Genomic DNA, 23,393 nt, shown 5'->3' on the forward strand with positions numbered 1-23,393 from the left:
AAGCCAAATTATTACACATTGATTACGCGAGGTTGAATTTCATTGGTTCAGGAATCTCACACAGATGGAGGAGGAGAGACGAGGGGGGCAGGCTGGTTAAGGGGAAGGCAAAGATAATTTAACAATGAGATACAAAGCTATTTCACTCAATGCTGTGAATCTTTGGAGCTGTCCACATAAGAATATGAATGAAAGAAGACCATTCGGGCCCTCAAGCTTAGTCCATTCTTTCATACAAGTGAACTTCCCTTTATTTCCTTAGAAAAAACATGATCTGAGTTGAATATATTCAATGACTGTTTGCACCAACCCTCTGGGGTCGATATTTCCAGGGAATATTGGAATAGGTGTGAGGGTCAAATGGCCTAGTCCAACTTCTATCTCTGTATCAACTTCCTGGCTTCCCACATTGTGAAAGCTATGGAATGTTTTAATAGGTTTTTAGTGTTTCTATGTCTCTTGGTATTAATGTATTGACAATATATTTCATTGACTGGCTGAATCAAATTCCCTTTCTGAGTAGGGGTCATCCTTATTCCCAGGATTTTGGGGATCAGGTTTGATGCTTCCATTTGTTTTTCACCTCCAGGATTAACATTTGTCTAAGACTGTTTGAGCTAGAGTTTTAGCCACAGATTGCCAATCCAGCTGCAAGTTGCCTTTAACATTCTTCAATTATTCTGAATTAATGCTGTATCCCATTGTGAAAAACCAGAGCATCACTGAAATCTCTTCCGATCTGAACCAAAGATTAAGGGAGCAACTGCATTCTCACGTCAAGGTCAGATTTGACCAGATTCAGTTTCCACTAAAAATAATTTGTATGTTGCCAAATAAGAAATGACACAAGTGTCTGCCAGCTTTAAATCTCTTTGTTACATGTGATAAATGTTTGTGATGCATTATTAGTGCCTTTTGGAGACTTGGGGTTCTGTTAGGAACAGTCCTCATGTGAAGGTGCCCAATTTGTTGCTATTCCAGGTAATATACTTAGGAAGGAAACCTACCGACTGGGGACAAAGACACAAGAGGCAGGCAGGATTCAGGCATGTGGCAGTCTTCATTCGCATTCAAACAATCACTGGTTCATGCAGGGAGAGGGCCAAAGAATCCCCCCAAGTTTGGCCTCGATCTAAGAATGCAGTTGCTCCCTTAATCTTTGGTTCAGATCGGAAGAGCGATCAATGATGTTCTGGTTTTTCACAGAGATACAGCATTTTTATACATGTTGAGTTACAATAATCACCTACAGCGTGGTCACTGTGATCTTCCCCTTATTCTATACATTCAGTCCCGTGAAACACTTGATGACTGATTGACAATCCTGTGGAAAGCCCAAGGTTCCCATGATCTTATGATGTTTAATAGACATTGTAATCACCAGGCTTTGGGATCTTTCTATGCATCCTATGAATTACATTCCAAACTTACTGGCTGAACTCCGTCAAACATGTCGCTGACTTGCTTATCCTTAAAGAGTGCTTTAATTCTGTTGCCCATTGTATTCCTTTGCTATCTCTTCAAACTCTGTTACTCCTCTTATATTTTCCTAATTTTATATAAAATATGCAAAAGACAGCTGGTTCTAACTAACTGCTTTAAGATTTGTAATATTAATTTCTATTATAAAGTTAGTTATATGTAAGGTTTTATTGCTACTTCTACTGATAGCACTCTTTAGCTCGTGATTTGCGAGCAATTTGTTTTTTACTGGATCCACCCAGGATCCCTGTTGTGATAAAGAAAATATTTCCTGAGACGTAATTAACTTTTACATTTAGGTTTGAATCTTTCCCATAATGCTAATTGGCATATCTTGTTATATATTTGTATCCATAACTCCATCGAAATCTATCTCTGTGATTATCTGAAGAATCTTTAACTAGAACCTATTTCTTAATACTAAATAGTTTCCAAGAAACAGCTAATTACTGCAAGATAACTTTAGCTGCTGTTTTCACAGCTGCATGATGAGCTGCATGATGCCATTTGGCTGTCTTCTGAAATGAGATTTACAGCCCTTGTTCTAACTAACACTGCTCACCTAATGGGATAACATCCTTTTGTTCATGAGACCAGAATAAATCACTTGTCATAATTTAATGAACTTGTTTGAATCCTTCAAATGTTTATGAGCCACAATCACATTAGTTCACCTATGATTGTTATCATAGAAGTTTACCCCCTTCTTCAATGTTTGGTCCAAATCTTCAAACTTGCAATCTTCTTATTGAACTGTCACTGGCTGTTGTTTTTACACAACCTCCTTTTACTTCGGTTCAAAGGTACCATTGTGTTTCTCTTAAATATTGGAACAGTCTTCTTACACTGTTTATCGTTTGTCAGGCATTTTGTGGAGCAGGCCTTATAATTCTATTTATCCAATTGTCAGGCATTTTGTGCCTTTCAAATATGGGCACCCCTTAGAGTATACCTCCAAAAACATTGTGTTTCAGGTGAGGAGAAATAAATGGACTCCCTTTCATTTTTCACCTACCACTCAATTAGTTGCAACAATGTTAAATTGAAAAGTATTCCTTCCCTCATTGATATATTTTTTCAGCCCAAATATATTTTTATTTTAAACTGAACTAATTTAAGCATTTGAATTTATGAGTAAGTTAATTAGCTAATGTAATGTGAGAAAAGAGAATAAAACATGACATCAATACATGGATTAGAAATCAGTAGTAAGCCTGAAGGAATCACCCTTTGGCTGGTTAGTGATGAATATTGTGAACCATTGCAGCCATTAAATTGGGGGATTTTAGTCACCGTGATATTGTCAGTTGAGCAGTTATTTGCAGATTCTTGGTTCTGCAATGAGCTGACTGGAGCTTGTCCAATTTCCTCTGGCAGTGGTTGTTCTGACTTGCTTTCAGCAATCAGAGACAATCTTTAAGAAGGAATTGAAAACCATATGACACTAAGCTTGGTGGCAGTGTGTGCTGCAAGTGGGGTGGAAGGAGACTGCAGACTGACAGATTAGTGGAGTTGGCAAATACTTAGCAAATGCAATATAATGGGAATAAATGTAAGGTTATCCAATTTGGTCACAAAAAGAGGAGAGCAGATTATTATATGACTGGTGTCAGTAGAGGAAAAGATGCAGTGCAACGTGACTTTGGTGTCATGGTGGAACAGTTGCTGATGATTGGCATGTAGGTGGAGCAGGTAGGGAAGAAAGCTAATGACATGCTCTCCTTCGTAGCAAGAGGACTTGAGTATCAGAGAAAGGATGACTTACTGCAGTTATACAGGGCATTGGTGAGGCCACATCTTGAGTATTGTATGCAGTTTTGGTCTCCTTGTCTGAGATAGGACATTCTTGCTATTGAGGGAATCCTGCAAAGGTTCATCGGACTGATGCCCAGGATGGTAGGACTGACATATGAGGAAAGACTGGATCAATTGAGCTTTGACACACCGGAATTTTGAAGAATGAGGGGGATCTCATAGAAGCATATAAAATCCTGATGGGACTGGACAGGCTAGATGTGGGAAGAATGTTCTTGATGTTGGGGAGGTCCAGAACTAGAGTGTGACAGTCTAAGAATAAGGGGTAAGCCATTCAGGACTGAGATGAGGAAGAATTTCTTCACTCAGACACATTTTGAATTCTCTATCATAGAAACCCGTTTGGGGCTTGTTCATTAGATACATCCAAAAGTAGTTGAACTTGGCCCTTGTGGCTAAAGGGATCAAAAGGTTTAGAAAGAGAGCAGGGATGGAATGCTGAGATTGTTTGATCAATCATGATCATCTTGAATGGTGTACAGAACAGAAGGGCTGAATGGATTGCACCTGCACCTATTTTCTATGTTTCTATTTTCATAGAAGAAGGAGCCTCCACACTTCTGAGAGGAGATTCCACCTGGGCTTCCTCAGAAATACAGAGCCGTTCTCCAAGTCTGATGGTTCTTTCATAAAATAGGATTGTTAGAGGAAAGTAAACGACATCCCCTTTTACAGAGTTCTGACATTTAAAGGTCCAGACAGCCATTTTAACAGATAATGCATAAGATAAGTGTGATAGGGCATTGGAGGAGAAGATGCCAAAGAGTCGGTAGTGTGGGTACCAGGTAAGTAGAATGCTGACTGGAAAGATTGCCAGCTTGGATGGTGCAGCCTGCCAGTGCAGGATGCCAGATTGCCTAAGGAGTAGAGTGTCATGTTAATAGAATGCCAGGTATATAGGGTACATGGTAAGTAGAATACCAGCTAGGGTGGGGTAGGGAACCAGGTAAATAGGGTGGAAACTGGGTACAGTACCAGGGGTTAAGGTGGCAAGGTAAAAGAAAATGCAATGTATAGAGTAGGTCAAGGTGTATGGGAGGAATTGGGTCTGGCAGTGAAAGTATGTATGGATGATTTGTAATTCGGATCTGGCAGGAAGGGTGAGGGAGGTTTAGTGGAACTTCCCAGTGCCCCTTCAAATGAGCAAACATAGAAAGGAATGAAGCACAACCAACCCTGACAATACAATCTGCCAATCGTAACACATTCAAATTTCAATAATCTGCACACAGTCTAGCAGATCCATCTGGATTAGAAACCTACACCACTGATGAACTCCAGTTGCTTTGATTAAGTTCAGACTGGTGTTTTTCTACCATGAATAGAATCAATGTTTCCACCTGAGCTTGATTTTCTGGGCCCAGTTGATAACAATGTTGTTTTATCCTAAAACTATAAGATTAAAAAAAAATCCAGTTGTCTGTAAAAGCATTTCTATTTATGTAAAAAGAAGAAAGACACTATAAGCTATCAGAGCCACTTAGCCCATCTGATCTGCTCTGCCATTCAGTCATGACTGACATGTTTTTTCAATTCCATTCTCTAGCTTTTCCCTGTAACTTTTGATTATCTTAATAATCAATAACCTATCCATCTTTATCCTAAAGACACTCAATGACTTGGCCTTCACAGCCTTCTACAGCAATAAGTTCCACAGATTCACCAACTTCTCACTGAAGAAATTTCTTCTCATCTTAGTTCTAAAGGGACGTACCTTTCACTCTGAGACTTTGCCCTTGGGTCCTTGTCTCTACTATTAATGGAAATATTTTCTCCATGTCTTTATGTAAGTTTCAATAGATTACCCTCATACTTCTAAACTCAATCTAGTATAGATCCAGTGAGCTCAATGCTTCTCATATGATAAGTCCTTCTGGGATCATTATTGTAAACCTCATCTGGACCCCATGCTTCACATCCTTCCTTAAGTAGGGGCCAAGAACTGCTCACAAAATTCCAAATGCAGTCTAAGCAGTACATCCCTATTCTGTATTCTAGTCCTCTAAAAATGAATGCTAACATTGAATTTAACTTCCTAACCGCCAACTGAACCTACATGTTAACCTGAACTCTGACTGCTAAGTCCTTTGTGCATCAGATTTCGGAAACACTTCCTTGTTTAGAAAATAGTTTCTGTCTCTATTCTTCCTCCCAAAGTGCTTAGGCTCATATTTTCCCATATTGTATTCTAAATATCAATTATTTGCAACTCCCCTAGCCTGTCAAAGTCCTTCTGTAGCCTCACCACTTCCTCAAAACTGACTGTCTCTCCACCTATTTTTGTGTCGTCTGCAAACCTGGGAACAATATCCTCAGTTACTTTGTCCAGATCGTTCATGTACAGTGTGAATAGTTGTGATCCTAACATGGACTGCTGCAGAATTCCATTTGTCACCAGCTGCTGTCCTGAAAAAGACCCCATTATCACAACTCCCTGCCTTTTGCCAGTCAGCCAATCCTTTCAACTTGTCAGTACTTGTCCCCAATACCATGGGCTCTTAACTTATTTATCAACCTCGTCAAAGGCCTTCTTGAAATGCAAATAGATCCTGTCCACCAGCTTTCCTTTGCTTAACTAGCTCATTAGATCCTCAAAGAAGTCTCCGAACAGATTTTCAGGCATAATGTCCCTTGATGAAACCATGATGACTCAGTACTATTTTACCTTGCACTTCCAAATATCCACAATCTCATCCTTAATAATGATCCGAAAATCTTACCAATGACTGAGGTCAGGCTAACTGGCCTATAATTTCCTCTTTTCTGCCTCTCTCCCTTCTTAAAGGTCAGGAGAGGACTGGGGTCAATTCCTGGAATGGAGGTACTACCTTACGCTGAAAGACTGGAGCGACTGGGCTTGTATACCCTTGAGTTTAGAAGACTGAGAGGGGATCTGATTGAGACATATAAGATTATTTAAGGATTGGACATTCTGGAGGCAGGAAAGATGTTTCAGCTGATGGGTGAGTGCCAAACCAGAGGACACAGCTTAAAAATACGGGGTAGACCATTTAGGACAGAGATGAGGAGAAACTTCTTCACCCAGAGAGTGGTGGCTGTGTGGAATGCTCTGCCCCACAGGGCAGTGGAGGCCCAGTCTCTGGATTCATTTAAGAAAGAGTTGGATAGAGCTCTCAAGGATAGTGGAATCAAGGGTTATGGAGATAAGGCAGGAACAGGATACTGATTAAGGATGATCAGCCATGAAAATATTGAATGGTGGTGCAGGCTCGAAGGGCAGAATGGTCTACTCCTGCACCTATTGTCTATTCAATAGGGATGTGTTCCATTTGCCATTTCCAGTCCTCTCCGATCATCCCTGACTCCAGTGATTCCTTAAAGACTACCACCAATGTAACAATTGTAATGAGGTCAGCCAGCTGGACCTCGTACACTGAGTCCCATGATTGGGACTATTAATTTGGTCCAATCAGGGTTTCCTGGTGAACATAAAGAAAGGTAAAAACAAGGACTGCAGATGCTGGAAACCAGAGTCTAGATTAGAGTGGTGCTGGAAAAGCACAGCAGGTCAGGCAGCATCCAAGGAGCAGGAAAATCAACATTTTGGGCAAAGGATGTGTTGTAGATCGTGACTCTTTGGTACCCAAGTTTATATGAAGCATTACGATAATCAAAGATTGTTTATGTGTAAATACAGGATGACTTAATGACAGGAGACTGGCCTCTGTGGAGTTATTTCAGAGGCAATAAGAGCAAAGCATGATCCTGAAGAAATGTGCTCACAACAGTTGTCTTTGAATTGGAGTAAGCATTTCTTACATCTTGTCTTCATTTGGGCAGCTTGACTGATTTGACCCTACTGTTAGAAACCAGTCCGAGTACGTGGAAAGAATGCATTATTATTTCTATGTAAATGACATTGTGGCAGATGAGAAAAGATGATTAAGTTTCCTGACAGCCTGTGGAGCTGCAGCTTTTTATATAATTAGCAGCCTAATTCATCCTGAAGCTCCACATACAAAAACATTTCAAGACATAGTTAAGGAATAATACGACCTCAAGCCTCTAATTCTAAGATTCTATCACTTTTACTCAGCAATTTGAAAACCAGGGGAATCTATATTGGGGTTTTTTATTAAATTAAGATGACTGGCCGAAGCTGATAACACTTAATGAGATGTGGGATTAATGATGTAACTATACAAAAATGTCTAGTCCAGTTTGCAGAATGGGCAGGTCAGGTTGTACAGTTTGTGAAGCCTGATGGGTCAGTTCCACTTTGTAGAGTCTTAAACAACCGGTAAAGTGCTTCTCATAGCTGGTTAAAGATTTAATCCCACAGACAGAGGATTTGTACACAAAGCTGGCTGGGGGGGGGGGCTGTTCTTCATGAAGCTGGATGTGAGCCACATTTACTTGCAATTGTGTTTAGACCAGGAATGCCAGAAGTATGCTCTGGTAATACCCAAAAGGGTTTGTACCAATATACGAGACTACCCTTTAAGATGTTGTCAGCCTGTTCAATTTTTCAGCGGATGATGGAGAATATTTTGCAAGGTTGACCTCAGGTTACCATTTACCTAAATGATTTCCTGGTAACAGGTAAAGGAACACTTAGAGAATTTAGATACAGTCCTGAGGCATTTACTAAAGGCAGGCATATGCCTCAGAAGGGAAAAATGTTTGTTCCACACCTTCCAAGTGACCTGCTTGAACTACAGAGACAACAAGACCGGATTATACCCTGTTGAAAATGACGTGAGAATCATAATCCCTACAGTGTGAACACAGGTCCTTTGGCCCAACAAGTCCACACTAACCCACCCAGACTCATTTCCCTACTCTATTATCCTGTATTTACCCCAGAACAATGCTGAAAAATGTGTTGCTGGAAAAGCGCAGCAGGCCAAGCAGCATCCAAGGAGCAGGAGAATCGATGTTTCGGGCATAAGCCCTTCTTCAGGAATGAGGAAGGTGTATCAAGCAGGCTAAGGTAAAAGGTAGGGAGGAGGGACTTGGGGGAGTGGCGTTGGGAATGCAATAGGTAGAAGGAGGTTAAGGTGAGGGTGATAGGCCGGAGAGGGGGTAGGGGTAGAGAAGTCGGGAAGAAGATTGCAGGTCAAGAAGGCGGTGCTGAGTTCAAGGGTTGGGACTGAGATAAGGTGGGGGGAGGGGAAATGAGGAAGCTGGAGAAATCTGCATTCATCCCTTGTGGTTGGAGGGTTCCTAGGCAGAAGGTGAGGCGCTCTTCCTGCAGACATCGTGTTGCCATGGTCTGGCAATGGAGGAGGCCAAGGATCTGCATGTCCTTGGTGGAGTGGGAGGGGGAGTTAGAGTTCAGCCACGGGGTGGTTGGGTTGGTTGGTGTGGGTGTCCCAGAGGTGTTCTCTGAAATGTTCCGCAAGTAGGCGGCCTGTCTCCCCAATGTAGCCTGCTCTACAACACAAATTCACCTGCACCTCCACACACATCATTTACTGCATCCGCTGCACCCGTTGTGGCCTCCTCTACAACCTTATCTCAGTCCCAACCCTCAAACTCAGCACAGCCTTCTTGACGTGCAATCTTCTTCCCGACCTCTCCACACCCACCCCCTCTCCAGCCTATCACCCTCACCTTAACCTCCTTCCACCTATCGCATTCCCAACACCCCTCCCCCAAGTCCCTCCTCCCTACCTTTTATCTTAGCCTGCTTGGCACATCTTCCTCATTCCTGAAGAAGGGCTTATGTCCGAAATGTCGATTCTCCTGCTCCTTGGATGCTGCCTGACCTGTTGCGCTTTTCTAGCAACACATTTTTCAGCTCTAATCTCCAGCATCTGCAGTCCTCACTTTCTCCCAGAACAATGCACCTAACCCATATATCCCTGAACGCTATGGGCAACTTAGTATGGCCTGTTCACCTAACCTGCACATCATTGGGCTGCGGGAGGAAACCAGAGCATCTGGAGGAAACCACGCAGACATGGGGAGAATGTGCAAATTCCACACAGAATTGAACCTGTGTCCCTGCTGCTGGGAGGCAGCAATGCTAACCACTGAACCATCGTGCCACCAAGTGAGGGCAATCAAAGATGCCCGGATACCTATGCCTGTCAGGAGCTTAGGGCATTTTTTGGTCTGATAAATTATTGTGGAAAGATTATACATAACCTTTCACCTTCCTTGCACCTTTGCATAAGCCTTGAAAGTGCTCTCATAGATAAGCCTAGCATTCAATGAAGTAAATAAACAGCTGCTGTGCCTCTGATGTGGCATGTTATGGTCCCAAGAATGATCTGGTATTGACAAGTGATATTTCCCCGTATGGCATCAGGATGGTATTAGCTCATAGTGGCCCAATGGAAAGGAACACCCAATAGCTTATGCACCCAGGAATTTGGCTAATGCAGCTTGTAAATACACCCAGAAAATGGATTGGCAGTCATAATTGGGCTCAGGAAGTTCCACCAATACTTTTATGGATGGAAATTTGTGATAATCACTGATTATTTACCCTACTTGGTCTGCTTAAAGAGGACAAGGCAGTGCTCCCTATAAGTTTGGGCCACATTCAGCAGTGAATTTTAATACTAAGTACTTATAATTATAAGTTAAAACACCATCCAGGAGGCCAAGTAGCAAATGCGATATATTGAGCCTTCTCTTGCTGGCAGATACATCACCAGTGGTGCCCCTAATATTAAATTTCATGACATGTTCCCAGTCACAGCTAAGAATATCAGATTTTAGGCACAAAGATCCAGTCCTTATAAATTGAAACATCTGTTATTAATGGGGGAATCCAAAGGCCTATTACAACTAGAATTGAAACCTTTTTCGACTGGAGAGACAAGCTCAGTGTAAAGGCTGACATATTGTTATGGGGAGCAAGGGTGATTTTCCAAAGCAAAGGTCACTACTAGACAGTCATTCAGGGGTCTCCAAAATGAAGATGTTGGCAATGAGTTATGGCTGATGCCCAGGCTTGGGGGATACAGATACAGCCCCATTGGCAGAGCAGTGCTCAGAGTGTCAACAAGGACAAGAATTACTGCCAGAAGCTTCCCACATCCATAGGAATGGCCAAGCAAACATTGGACTCTGGTTGCATGTCAACTATGCAGGTTCTTTCATGCATTCAATATTCTTAGTCATGGTAGACACTGAATCAAAGTAGATGGACATGCATAGAATTCATTCACCAAACATGGGGATGCTGGTAGAAAAACTGCGCATATATTTTGCAACACATGGAGTCCCAGAAGTGTTGGTCACAGTTAACAGGCTATCATTTACTAGGAGGGACTTTAGTTACTTCTTTAATATTGAATGGGATTTGACATACACAGTCAGCTCCATACTACCCATCATCTAATGGCTTGGCAGAAAGTGCACTCCAAACCATGAAGCTGGATTAAAGAAACAGCCTGCAGCCTCGTTAGATACCAAGCTGTCACGTTTGTTGATTGTGGGACCATCCCAAATGCAGCTACAGGAATAGCATCAGCAGAATTGCTAATGGGTCAAAAACTCCGCATGAAGTTAAGTCTGATCTTCCCGGACCTGGGAAAGAAGGTGACATGCCATCAGGCACACCAGTGCAGGACACAAAACTCCTGTAAGTATGAGAGACGGTTTAATACAGTGGGCCAAGTTTGGTAAAAGCAATCATGGAAATCGCCTCACATAGGTCAGAGGCATGGTTAACCTCAGGTCAGGGCCAATGGGTTTTAACGTTCTGGAAGGTGTGATGATCCTGAATAAGCATTTGGACCATATGAAAGCTGTAAACTTGTAAACAGTGCTGCAAAAAAACATACCCTGTCCTTGGAACGTCTGAAATGCTGTTGCAACCTGTGGATTCACCTTCTCCATCAAACTGAATCCTCTGTATCAGATTTGGACTTGACAGAAGTAGCCACCTTGATGCCTTTGCTGCCAGAAGAGAATGAAGTTTGGCCAAGGTGTTCCAGGTACAAAAGGCCAGCTCCTGTGCATTACATGCAGCCTATGTTTGATGCCAAGTGAGATGAAGCTGACCAAGTGCTAAAATATCCCATGATTTTCTCCAAGAGAAAGGATTGGTCTATTTCTGCACACTCAGAGTGGGAGGGATGTAGTGATTGTAATGAATTGAATTGAATTGAATTGAATTTATTATCACATGTATTGAGGCACTGTGAAAAGCTTTGTCTTGTGAGCAATGAGCTCAGCTGGGTGGAGAATATGAGTTCCTTGTGTTATGGGCCAAACAAAGTCCCCTTCAACTATATCAAGGAGATAGCATAGCAAAGACCCTAACTTTTACCTTATTTAAAGGCAAATGAGTTCCAGATGAAATTAAATTGGTTACAAAATGCATTTTACTCTTACCCTACAAACAAGTTAAAATATAAAGAAAAGGAAAGAAGATCTTTGGTATAACTTTAACTCTTGTTGGAGAACTAAAAAGAATAATGGATTATTTAACTACAATTCTAATTCTAAACACGACAATTCTAATATAGTAGTATCCAAGAAACACAACCTTGGCAAATTCAGTAAAATTGATTGACTCACATGCAATATTTTTCCAGTCCAGGAGGAAACAACATCAAGAGAAAATCATGGTAGAGAGAGAGAAAGAGAGAGCGAGAACTCAAGCCTTTTGCTGTAGCAGGGTGAGATGTTTGGCAGCTTCAAAAATCCTGTACTTATGGGAGCCTGACTCCACCCATTCATGATGCTTCTATTTTTCCAACTTAAAAGAAAAATCCAAGACCTCACAAGCTGTTTACTTTATAGCTTAGAACAGAGTGCTGTTCACCTGTGTCTCAACCTATCTTTATTAAAAAGAGCAGGACAAAATACATTTATAAAGCCTCCATAATGTCACACCACCCCACTTAAAGAATGAACCATCAATATACAAAGATGTCTTCATTTTTAAAAACCTTTAGTTTTATGCTATTAGTACACTACAATACATACATATTACACTGACTGTAAACCTACAAACATTCAATACGACAGTCCATTTGTTCTGTCACCAAACATCATCTTCCTTCATCAAAGTCATGACAATGCCTTGGCAATTATGTTCTCTCGTCCTGCCATGTGCATAATTCTCAATTTAAATGGTTATAACAACAAACTCCACCTGAACAGCCTGGTACATGCATCATTAGGTTTTTGCAAAAGTGTTAAGGAATTATGATCAGTACATAGAATTGTCTCAGACACATTACTGGCAAGATAAATGTTAAAATGTTACAATGCCAACATCAAACTCATGGTCTCTTCCTCAATTGTGGAATATTTCTGTTAATAATTATTCGACTTTCTGGAAGAATACCGAATAGGTTTTTCTACCTTTTTGTATTCTTGTAAGAGTCCAGCACCAACACCCGCATCACTTGCATCGATAGCCACTTTGAATGGTTCTGCATAAATAGGTGTGGCTAACATTGGGGTAATGGTTAACATAGCTTTCATCCTGTCAAGTGCCTTCTGACATTTCTGCAACCACTGAAATCTTCTGCGTTTCTTCAACAAGTCAGTCAGTAAAGGAACCACACTGCTAAAATTTGATACAAATGTTTTGATAAAAATCACTCAGTCCCAAGAACCATACTACTTCCTCCTTCAGCTTTGACATGGGAAACTCCACAATAACCTTTAATTTCACATCTCATGGGGCCATCTGCCCATGTCCAATGGTATGGCCAAGGAACATGACTTGGGCTTTTGTGAAATCACTCTTAGCCAGGTTTATCACCAAGCCCACTTCTGAAGTAGATTGAATAATTTCAATAGATGCTCCAAATGTTCCTTCCATTTGTGCCAAAAATCACCACATCATCTATGTATGCAACAGAATTGGATAATCCCAAAATGATTTTATTGGTTAGTGTTTGAAATGCAGCTGGTGTATTTTTCATACCAGATGCCATAACTTAAAATTGGTAAAGTCCACTCGGTATCACAAGAGCTGAAATTTCCTTCGCTCTCTCAGATAAAGGTATCTGCCAGTATCCTTTGAGTAATTCCAATTTAGAAATATAAATTGCTTGCTCCACCTTTTCAATACAATTTTCCAGCCTTGGAATAGGATATAAATCAGATTTTGTAACTTCAGTGACTTTATCATAATCAACACAAAAATGTTGGGTATCATCTGATTTTGGCATCATTGTTATGGATGATCACCAGTTGCTGCAACTCACTTTGACTATATTGCCTTCCAGCTTGCTTTCAATCACTTTTGAACCTATGCCAATGTTAGATGGTTAGACTGTTGCTTAATTGGAAAAGCATTTCCTATATCTACATCATGCTTAATCTCTATATATTTCCACGTATCCCTCCACGTGATTGCAATTCCGATCATTTCAGTTTTCCTCTGGAGAGTAACACAATAATTTTTCCCAATTTTTTAAAACTCCCTCACTGTTAAATTTAATTTGAGGAATATCAAATTCAAATATATCTTGATTTAATTATTCACTCCAAGTACCACATTCTCCTTTTGCTTCTCTTTCCTATCAAAATACCGCTTGAGCTATTCACAGGACACATTGTGTAAGTATTCCTTCCCTCCGGCATTTTTATTCAATAAATCATCTCACTCAATTTCATTTCAATTCGATAAGGTCCACTAAAACTTGCTTTTAAAGGTTAACCTATCACTGGGAGCAACAATAACAATTTAAACTAAATAGAGTGGGATAGAGAAAATTAGAAAACCTGAATTCAAAGAGAAGGTAAAAGTGCAGAACTCGAGAGAGGTTTTTAAAATCTCCAGCACAGACACAAATTGGACAGAATATCTGGAAAGGGTTAGCAATCATACTTCAAGTACACTGGGCAAACAAATGACTATGAGAGGTGGGACAATTAATACAGGACTGAAGGTGTTGTATCTGAATGCACGTGGTGTAAGGAATAAGATAAATGAGCTTGTCATGCAGATCGAAATTGGCAGGTATGAGGTGGTGGGCATCATGGAGACATGGCTGCAAGGAGATCAAGATTGGGATATTAGACAATATACATCCTATTGTAAAGGTAGGCAGGTGGCAGAGGGGTGGGGTTGTTCTATTAGTAAGAAATTAAATTAAATTAAAAGTGAGAAACAAAGTGGGGTCAGATGGTGTAGAATCTGTGTGGGGTACAAGTGAGGAGCTGCAAGGGTTAAAATAAAAACATAGTTGGAGTTATGTACAGGTTTCCAAATAGTAATCATGAACGAGGCTGCAAGATACATCAGGAGATAGAAAAGATGTGTAGGAAAGGCAAAGTTACAGTGATCATTGAGAGATTTCAATATGTGGGTAGACTGGGAAAATCAGATTGGTAGTGTTTGCAAGAAAGGGAATTTGTGGAATGTATATGAGGTGGCTTTTTGGAGCAGCTTGTGATTGAGCCCATGAGGGAACGGCAATACTGGATTTAGTGTCGTGCAATGATACAGACTTGATAAGGGAGCTTAAGGTGAAACAGTGAGCACTGAAGATAGAATCAGCAATAATGGTATTTCAGCTGAATAAACGCAACTACAGAGGCATGAGGGAGGAGTTGGGTAGAATTGACTGGGAGTGGAGCCTAGCAGGGAAGACAGCGCAACAGCAATGGCAGGAGTTTCTACGAGTAATTCAGAGACACAGCAGAGGTTCATCCCAAAGAAAAAGAAGCATGAGGAGTATGAGACAACCATGGCTGACTAGGGAAGTCAGGGATAGCATAAAAGCAAAACAGAAAGCATATAAAGTAGCAAAGAATAGTGGCAAACCAGAGGATTGGAAAGTTTACAAAGACCAACAGAGGGCAAAAAAAGAAGAAATAAGGAGGGTGAAATTTAAATATGAGGGTAAGCTAGCCAGTAATATAAAGGAAGACTGTGGGCAGCACGGTGGCACAGTGGTTAGCACTGCTGTCTCACAGTGCCGGAGACAAGGGTTCAATTCCCGCCTTAGGTGACTGACTGTATGGAGTTTGCATGTTCTCCCCGTGTCTGCGTGGGTTTCCTCCGGGTGCTCCGGTTTCCTCCCACAGTCCAGAAGATGTGCAGGTCAGGTGAATTGGCCATGCTAAATTGCCCGTGGTATTAGGTAAGGGGTAAATGTAGGGGTCAGTGTGGACTTGTTGGGCCGAAGGGCCTGTTTCCACACTGTAATGTAATCTAATCTATAGGGTTTCAATATAAAAAGGGCAAAAGAGAGACAAATGTGGACATTGGGCTGCTGGAAAATGACACAGGAGAGATAGCAATGGGGAACAAAGAAATGGCTGAGGAACTCAATAATTATTTCCCATCAGTCTTCACAGTGCAAAACACGAGTAATATCCCCAAAAAATCAAGAGATTGAGAGAACAGAGATGAGTATGGTGGCTATCGCCAAAGAAAAGGTGCGAGAAAACTAAATGGTCTGAAGGTGGATAAATCACAAGGACCATTTGGACTATACCCCAGTGTTATAAGGAAGATAATTGAAGAGATAGTGGAGGCATTAGTGGTAGTTTTTCAGGAATCACTAGAATCAGGAAGGGTTGCAGTGTACTGCAAAATCACTAATATAAAACACCAGTTTCAAAAGGGAGTAAGGCAGAAGAGGGGAAATTGCGGACCAATTAGCCTAACCTTGGTCGTGGGTAAGATCCTTGAATTCATTGTGATGGATGAGATTTCTGAATACTTGGAAGTATATGGTAAAATAGGGCAGAGTCAGCACGGTTTCCTCAAGGGTAGGTCATGACTGACAAATCTGCTAGATTGCTTTGAGGGAGTAACAAGCAGATTAGACTGAGGAGAACCATTGGATATTATCTACGTGGACTTCAAAAAGGCCTTTGACAAGGCACCACATAGAAGGCTACTGAGTAAGGTAAAGGCCTATGGTGTTAGAGGCAAGGTGCTAGCATGGATAGAAGCTTGGCTGTCTGGCAAAAAGCAGGGAGTGGTGTTTCACAAGGCTCAGTGTTGAGACCACAACATTTCACTTTATACATTAACAATCAAGATGAAGGAACTGAGGGCATTCGAGCTAAGTTTGCAGATGACACAAAGATAGGTGGAGCATGGGTAGCATTGAGGAGACAGGGAGGCTGCAGAAGAATTTGGACAGGTTAGGAGATTGGATGAAGAAGCGGCAGATGGAGGACAAACGTGGCAATGCGTGAGGTTATGCGTTTTGGTAGGTAAAATAGAGGCATGGACTATTTTCTAAATGTGGAGAAAATTCAGAAGTCTGAAGTGCAAAGAGACTTGGGAGTTCTAGTCCAGGATTCTCTCAAGGTAAACTTGCAGGTTGAGTCAGTAGTTAGGAAAGCAAATGCAATGATGGCATTTATTTTGAGAGGACTTGAATATAAAAGGAGGCGTGTACTTCTGAGACTCTATAAGGCTCTGGTCAGGCCACATTTGGAGTATTGTATGCAGTTTTGGGCCCCATATTTCAGGAAGGATTTACTGGCCCTGGAGCATGTTCAGAGGATATTCATGAGAATGGTCCCAGGAATGAACCTCGGAACATATGAGGAATGTTTGAGAACTCGGGTCTGCACTCGATGGAGTTTAGAAGGATGAGGGGCAATCTAATTAAAACTTACTGAATACTGAATGGCTTGGACAGAGTGGATGTTGGGAAGATGTTTCCATTGGTAGGAGACACTAGGACCTGAGGGCACAGCCTTAGAGTAAAGGGAAGACCTTTTAGAACAGAGATAAGGAGAAACATCTTCAGCCAGAGAGTGGTGAATCTATGGAATTCACTACCACAGAAGGCTGTTGAGGCCAGGTCATAAAGTGTGTTTAAGATGGAGATCGATATGTTCTTATTGTAAAGGGGATCAAAAGTTATGGTGAGAAAACGGAAGAATGGGCCTATGATTCTCATCAACCATGATTGAATGGCAGAGCGGACTGAATGGGCTATGTGGCCTAATTTCTGCTCCAATGTCTTATGGTCTTCTGGTTTAACAATTTATCTCCTCTAGTAAAACCACAAATTTTTATTATTTTCTGCTTCCTGTTTCATCACATGCTGTGCTACTTTCAAATGCTGTTGACCACTAAAATAGACATAGTTCAAATATGTGGTAACCGAACTCTTGCTTACCAATTTTTCCTTAATTAATTTCAGTGGTCCTCTCAGCTCAGGTCTGAAAATTAATTTGGATGGACTGAACTTTAGTTAATTTGTTGGGTGCATCTCTAACTGCAAAAACTACAAATTAATTTCCTTTATCCCATTTCTTTGAATAGTCTTGACTATAAGCCATGGTCCTTAAAGTTTGATGCTATCATTCTAATGCTCCTCGCAGTTGATTTAAATTGTTTTATACCTAAACTGTCCATAACTTCCTTGAATATTGTTGATGTAAAATTTGACCTGTGACCTGATTGTATCTCTGGATTGTCTTTACATAGTAAAACATTTGAGTAACTCATCTACAGTCCTTTTAGACATGATATTGCAAAATGAAATCGCCTCTGGAAATAGTCTAGACACAGCTATTACGATTAACAAATATTGATGACCACTTTTTCTTTTAGGGAGGGGCCCAACGTAATAAATTAAGACTTGTAAAATGTTCCTCAATGCTTGAATAGGTGTTAGAATGAGGGTGGACTGACCTTGCCTCCGCTTATCTTGACTCCTTCCTGTTCACCTTCATCCAGGAACTTCCCAGTTACATTCGAGACACGTTCCATGCCTTCCACTTCCTCCATGATTTCCGATTCCCCAGCCCTCAACACCTCATCTTCACCATGGAAGACCTTCTGCACCTGTATTCTCTATGAGGAAGATTTAAAAGCCACTACACCAACACCTTCCACCCTGACCTTAAATTCACTTGGACCATCTCCAACCCTCCTTCCCCTTCCTGCACCTGTCCATCTCCGGCGACTGGCTCAACACTGACATCTACTTCAAATCCACCAACTCCCACAGCTTCCTTGATTACACTTCCTACCATCCCACCTCCTGTAACAATATGATCCTTTACTCCCAATTCCTCGGCCTTTGCTGTGTCTGCTCTCAGGATGAGCAAGTCCATCCCCAGATGTCCCTCTACCTCAAGGTCCGTAATTTCCCCTCCCCTGTGATCGACTGTCCCTTAAATTGTGTCTCCTCCATTTCCCGCACTACTGCCTATGCTACGTCATCCCCCTAACCACAACAAGGATAGAATCCCTCTTATCATCACTTTCCATCCCACTAATCTCCAAATCCTACGTATAATCCTTCGCTATTTTCACCACCTATAATCAGATCCCACCACCAAAAATACATTTCCCACCGCCGCTCAATTTGTGTTCAGTAGGGACCGTTCCTTCCATAACTCCCTCATTAGGTCCACACTACTCATCAAACCCCTCAGTATCTGGCAACTTCTTCTACTGCTGTAAGAGGTGCAAAGCTTGTGCCCACACTTCCTCCATCCAAGGCTGCAAAGCTTCATTCCAAATCTGGCAGAGATTTACTCGTATATCCTCGGACCTCATTTACTGCAGATATTGGTCTCGATGAGGTCTCCTCTATATGAGAGAGACTGAACACAAACACGCAGAACTGTTCAGGGCTCATCTCTGGTCTGTATGCACCAACCGAACTCACTTTCTGGTGGCCATTCACTTCAAAAGCCTCTCCCATATCTCGATGACATGTCTATACTAAGCCTCCTCCACAGCCAAAAGGCCACCCACAAATTGGAGGAAGAATAACTTCCACCTCGAGAGTCTCCAACCACATGGCCTCAACATTGACTTCACCAGTTTCCAAATCTCCCCTCCACCCCAACCCCATCCCAGATTCAATTCTCTGACTTCACACCACCCTCTTGACCCATTCCTGTTGAAGGACTTTTGCCGGAAACTTCGATTTTCCTGCTTCTCGGATGCTGCCTGACCTTCTTTGCTTTTCCAGCACCACTCTAATCTTGACTCTGATCTCCAGCATCAGCAGTCCTTACTTTCGCCTACCTGGGTCCATCTTCCTTTCCATATATCCGGTCCACACTTCATACCAACCTACCATCATCACCTCTTCCCTGCATCCATCTATTACCATCCCACCTACTATTTTCCTAGCCCCACTCTCCCTCCTCCTATTTATTTTTCAGCTCCCTTCCCCTTCCCAGTCCTGATGAAGGGCTATGCCTGAAATGTTGATGTTCTTGCTCCTCAGATGTTATCTGATCTGCTGTCTTTATCCAGCACCACACTTTAATTGAGAATATCTGAGGCATGGTTAGTAAGTTTGCAGATGACATCAAAACTAGTTGTCTAGTGGATGATGAAGAAGGATATCTAAAATTATAAAGAGATCTTGACAATTGGGCCAATGGACTGATGAGTGACAGATGGAATTTAATTTGGATAAGTGCAAGATATCGCATTTTGTTTTCACAAACAAGGGAATGACTTATGCAATTAATAATAGGGCCATGGGTAGAACTTAGAGAACAAAGGGTTCAGGTAGATTATTATTTGAAATTTGCAACATAAGTAGATAGAGTGGTTAGGAAGGCATTTAGCATGCTTGCCTTCACTGCTCAGATTTTTGAGTATAGATGATGGGACATTATGTTGAGGTTGTACAGGATATTGCCTCTTGTCACCCAGTTCTGTTTGGAGAAAGTTGTCACCCAGTTCTGTTCTGCAGATGCTGGAGATCAGATTCAGGAGTGTGGTGCTGGTAAAGCACAGCAGGTCAGGCAGCATCTGAGGAGCAGGAGAATCAATGTATAGGGTGTAAGCCCTTCATCAGGAATCCAGTTCCAGTTGCCTTGTTATAGGAAGGCTATTATTAAACTGCAGGGAAGGATGCCCGGAGGCATGGTACATTGGGGAAACCGAGCAAAGGCTACGACAACGAATGAATGGGCACCGCATAACAATCAACAGACAGGAGGGTTCCCTCCCAGTTGGAGAACACTTCAGTGGTCCAGGACATTCAGCCTCGGACCTTCGGGTGACCATCCTCCAAGGTGGACTTCGGGACAGGCAGCAGAGGAAAGTGGCCGAGCAGAGGCTGATAGCTAAGTTCGGTACCCAGAGGGAGGGTCTCAACCGGGACCTTGGATTCATGTCACCTTGGCGATTACCTTGGTGATCACCTTGGGACCTTGGTGATTACAGGTGATCACCATTGCACTACACACACACACACGGATATTCCTACACACACACACTCTCACATACACACGGGGGGTGTACAAAGTTAAAAATCACACAACACCAGGTTATAGTCCAACAGGTTTAATTGGAAGCACACTAGCTTTCGGAGCGACACTCCTTCATCAGGTGATTGCGGAGGGCTCGTTCGTAACACAGAATTTATAGCAAAAATTTGCAGTGTGATGTAACTGAAATTATACATTGAAGAATTGATTGTTTGTTAAGCCTTTCATCTGTTAGAATACAGTGATAGTTTCACTTCTTTCATGTGTAAATCACAAAACCCTTTTTTTTAAAAGTTGCATTTTCAGGTTAACTGTTAACCCGAGAATGCAACTTTAAAAAAATAGGGTTTTGTGATTTACACATGAAAGAAGTGAAACTATCACTGTATTCTAACAAATGAAAGGCTTAACAGACAATCAATTTTTCAATGTATAATTTCAGTTACATCACACTGCAAATTTTTGCTATAAATTCTGTGTTACGATCGAGCCCTCCACAATCACCTGATGAAGGAGCGTCGCTCCGAAAGCTAGTGTGCTTCCAATTAAACCTGTTGGACTATATCCTGGTGTTGTGTGATTTTTAACATTATTAAACTGGATAGGGTTCAGAAAAGATTTAGCAGGAATTTGCGGGTGTGGAGGGTTTGAGTTATTAAAATAGGGTAAATAGGTTGAGACATCTTTACTGACATAACCAATCTGAAAATTAGAAAGAACCTCTGAATTTATTATTCAAAAGCCAGAGCTTTCAGCTACAGGTAAATATAAATAAGTTGATTTTCTTCAGTCTTAAAGGGGCTTTTACAGCAGAGAACAGCGAACAGAGACAGCTCCTGAGCTGTTGGAAATCTGAAGATTTCTTTGTATTTTGTTCATAGCCCCAAGGTGTGCAGCTTCCTGAGAACCAGTCACATCATTGTTGGCAGGCTTTTGTCATCAGTAACTGGCCACTAATCTACAAGCCAATCAGCTTCTTGTTGCTGGCTCAGTCGCCATTTGTAAACCCTATTTCGGGCACCAGCTCATCTGCAACTTCTCCTACTACTGCTGGAACCAGCAGCTTTGTAAACAGTGTTTAAAATGAGTCGGGTTACTTGCTTTCGAAAACAGTCATCCTTGGTTTTAAAACATTTCAGACTATTTCAGATTGCAATAAAATAAAAAGATACAGTTTTTACCTTGTTGAACAGTGTATCACTAAGTCTGATTTATATTTCTTTGTCTCCTCTCCTTAACCAATACAATCACGTTAGCTTCATTTTTGAGGTGTGAGTGGTGACAATACTATACTGCAATCTAAGTTGGGAAATTGTCCTCCACTTTGCCTTCTGGTCAATGTGTTTATCTTTGACCCAAACTCAGTTTGGTACCAAAGCAAAGACAGAGCAAAAGGCTCCTCTCCTCTCTCCAACTCCCAAATTCCCAATGATCATTTCAAGCATTGGAAGACAAAATTGATAGCTAGAAGTACAGTTCTGCAGTGATCTAACCAAGTGGCATAGGGTGCCATGCTTTGGGGCCTACCCCCACAACCCCCTTCCTAATGTCTCTGTGATTGCAGGTATGGGTCAGCAACCCTGGATTGAGATGGAGGGCCAAATGGGCAATAGCATCAGACTGGGCTGCAGATCCGAAGGCTGGTACCCAGAGCCGCCCATCCTGTGGGTGAATGGAGATGGAGTGAACATGACGGCCCAGCAGGAAACCACATACCAGCCAGACAATCAGGGGCTGTTCATTGTCAGCAGCTCCATCGAGATCTCCAAACACTCCCTGAACAAATATACTTGTCTCATTCACAACGTGATCCTGAAGGAGTCACGGGAGGCTCACATCCAGATTGCAGGTCTGTCATAATAGGAAAAGAGCTTCACAGATACTCAGCAGGCTGGGTGAAAGAACATGAATCTGACGGTAGAGAAATATAAAATCCCGAGGAAATTCCATGACTGAAACAGGCTCCTCATGACCCTAATAGGCCACAGTTGCTGATAATAGACTAATCTAGGCTCTTCAGACCTCACATAACAACAACAGACACCTCATAGTGAGGGTGTCTTGGAGATAGAGTCAGGCTGTAATGGAGGAAGAGGCAGTGAAGGAGATGGGGGAAGAGGGAGAGCCAGTGATGGGGATACAGGCTGTGATGGCGGGGGAAGAGTGGGGTTGTGAAAGGTTGGGGTGTATTGGAGAAAAGGAAAGAGGTCTAATCTGGGAATAGCATGTGAGAGTGGGTTTGGGTGAACTTATTCTCAAGTAGTTGACTGTTCTCTCCCCCTTCTCTCTGTGAGATCGTGTTTAATAATGACCAAGATTAGTGCATGGAGAAAATACCCTCTTTATTAAGCATCTGCAGTAGCATATTTTGAGAGGGCGATGGAATCCAAAGTACTGTTTTACAATAGCCTCTTTATACACAGTTCTTAGACTCATTAAGATTTTAGCACAATGGCATTGCATAGTTGCATTCAATTTATACAAAAGTTTGTGTGACATCTGTCCTGGGGAAGCAGCAGATGGTTTAAACACTTGCTAAACGCTGACTGTTACTCCTGATGGGAATTGAATGTCTGTCCAATCTGAGCTTGCATAATTAAGAGGCATTAATCCTTTTGTCTTTCAAGTCTTTCAAGTAAAAATACTAAACCTACATGATCAAAATAAGTAAGAAATTATACATGTACTAAATAAAGGACTAGAGAATATTAAACTGATCTCAGCAGCTGGTTTGTGAGATTTCATGCCAGTTTTGACATTCATTCATGAAGTTTCAAGGATGCGCTGTTTTGACAGTAAGCTTCTTAAATGGATAGCAGGCCTACTTAATATTGTATGAAAAGGCACATGCCAGTGGAGGACTCTATTTGATGTTTTGCAATCTATTCAGATCCTGAGAGACAGTTATTAAGCACTGATTAACATTATAATCTGTCCTTAATTTGAGTAAGTTATGGAGACATGTTGGTAGTGTGGCATTTTTCTGA

General features: G+C 41.7%; 1 protein-coding gene across 1 annotated transcript in view; it reads left to right on the forward strand.

Moving 5' to 3' along the window:
• LOC122541548 (butyrophilin subfamily 2 member A2-like) overlaps positions 1-23,393 on the forward strand; it is an 82,010-nt gene that overhangs the window by 48,234 nt on the left and 10,383 nt on the right. The window contains exon 20 of the mRNA XM_043678377.1: positions 21,971-22,255. Within this exon, the coding sequence (XP_043534312.1) occupies positions 21,971-22,255 (285 nt within the window). The remainder of the gene's footprint in view (positions 1-21,970; positions 22,256-23,393) is intronic.

This window comes from Chiloscyllium plagiosum, chromosome 37, assembly GCF_004010195.1.
Source record: "Chiloscyllium plagiosum isolate BGI_BamShark_2017 chromosome 37, ASM401019v2, whole genome shotgun sequence".
NCBI classification, from domain to species: domain Eukaryota; kingdom Metazoa; phylum Chordata; class Chondrichthyes; order Orectolobiformes; family Hemiscylliidae; genus Chiloscyllium; species Chiloscyllium plagiosum.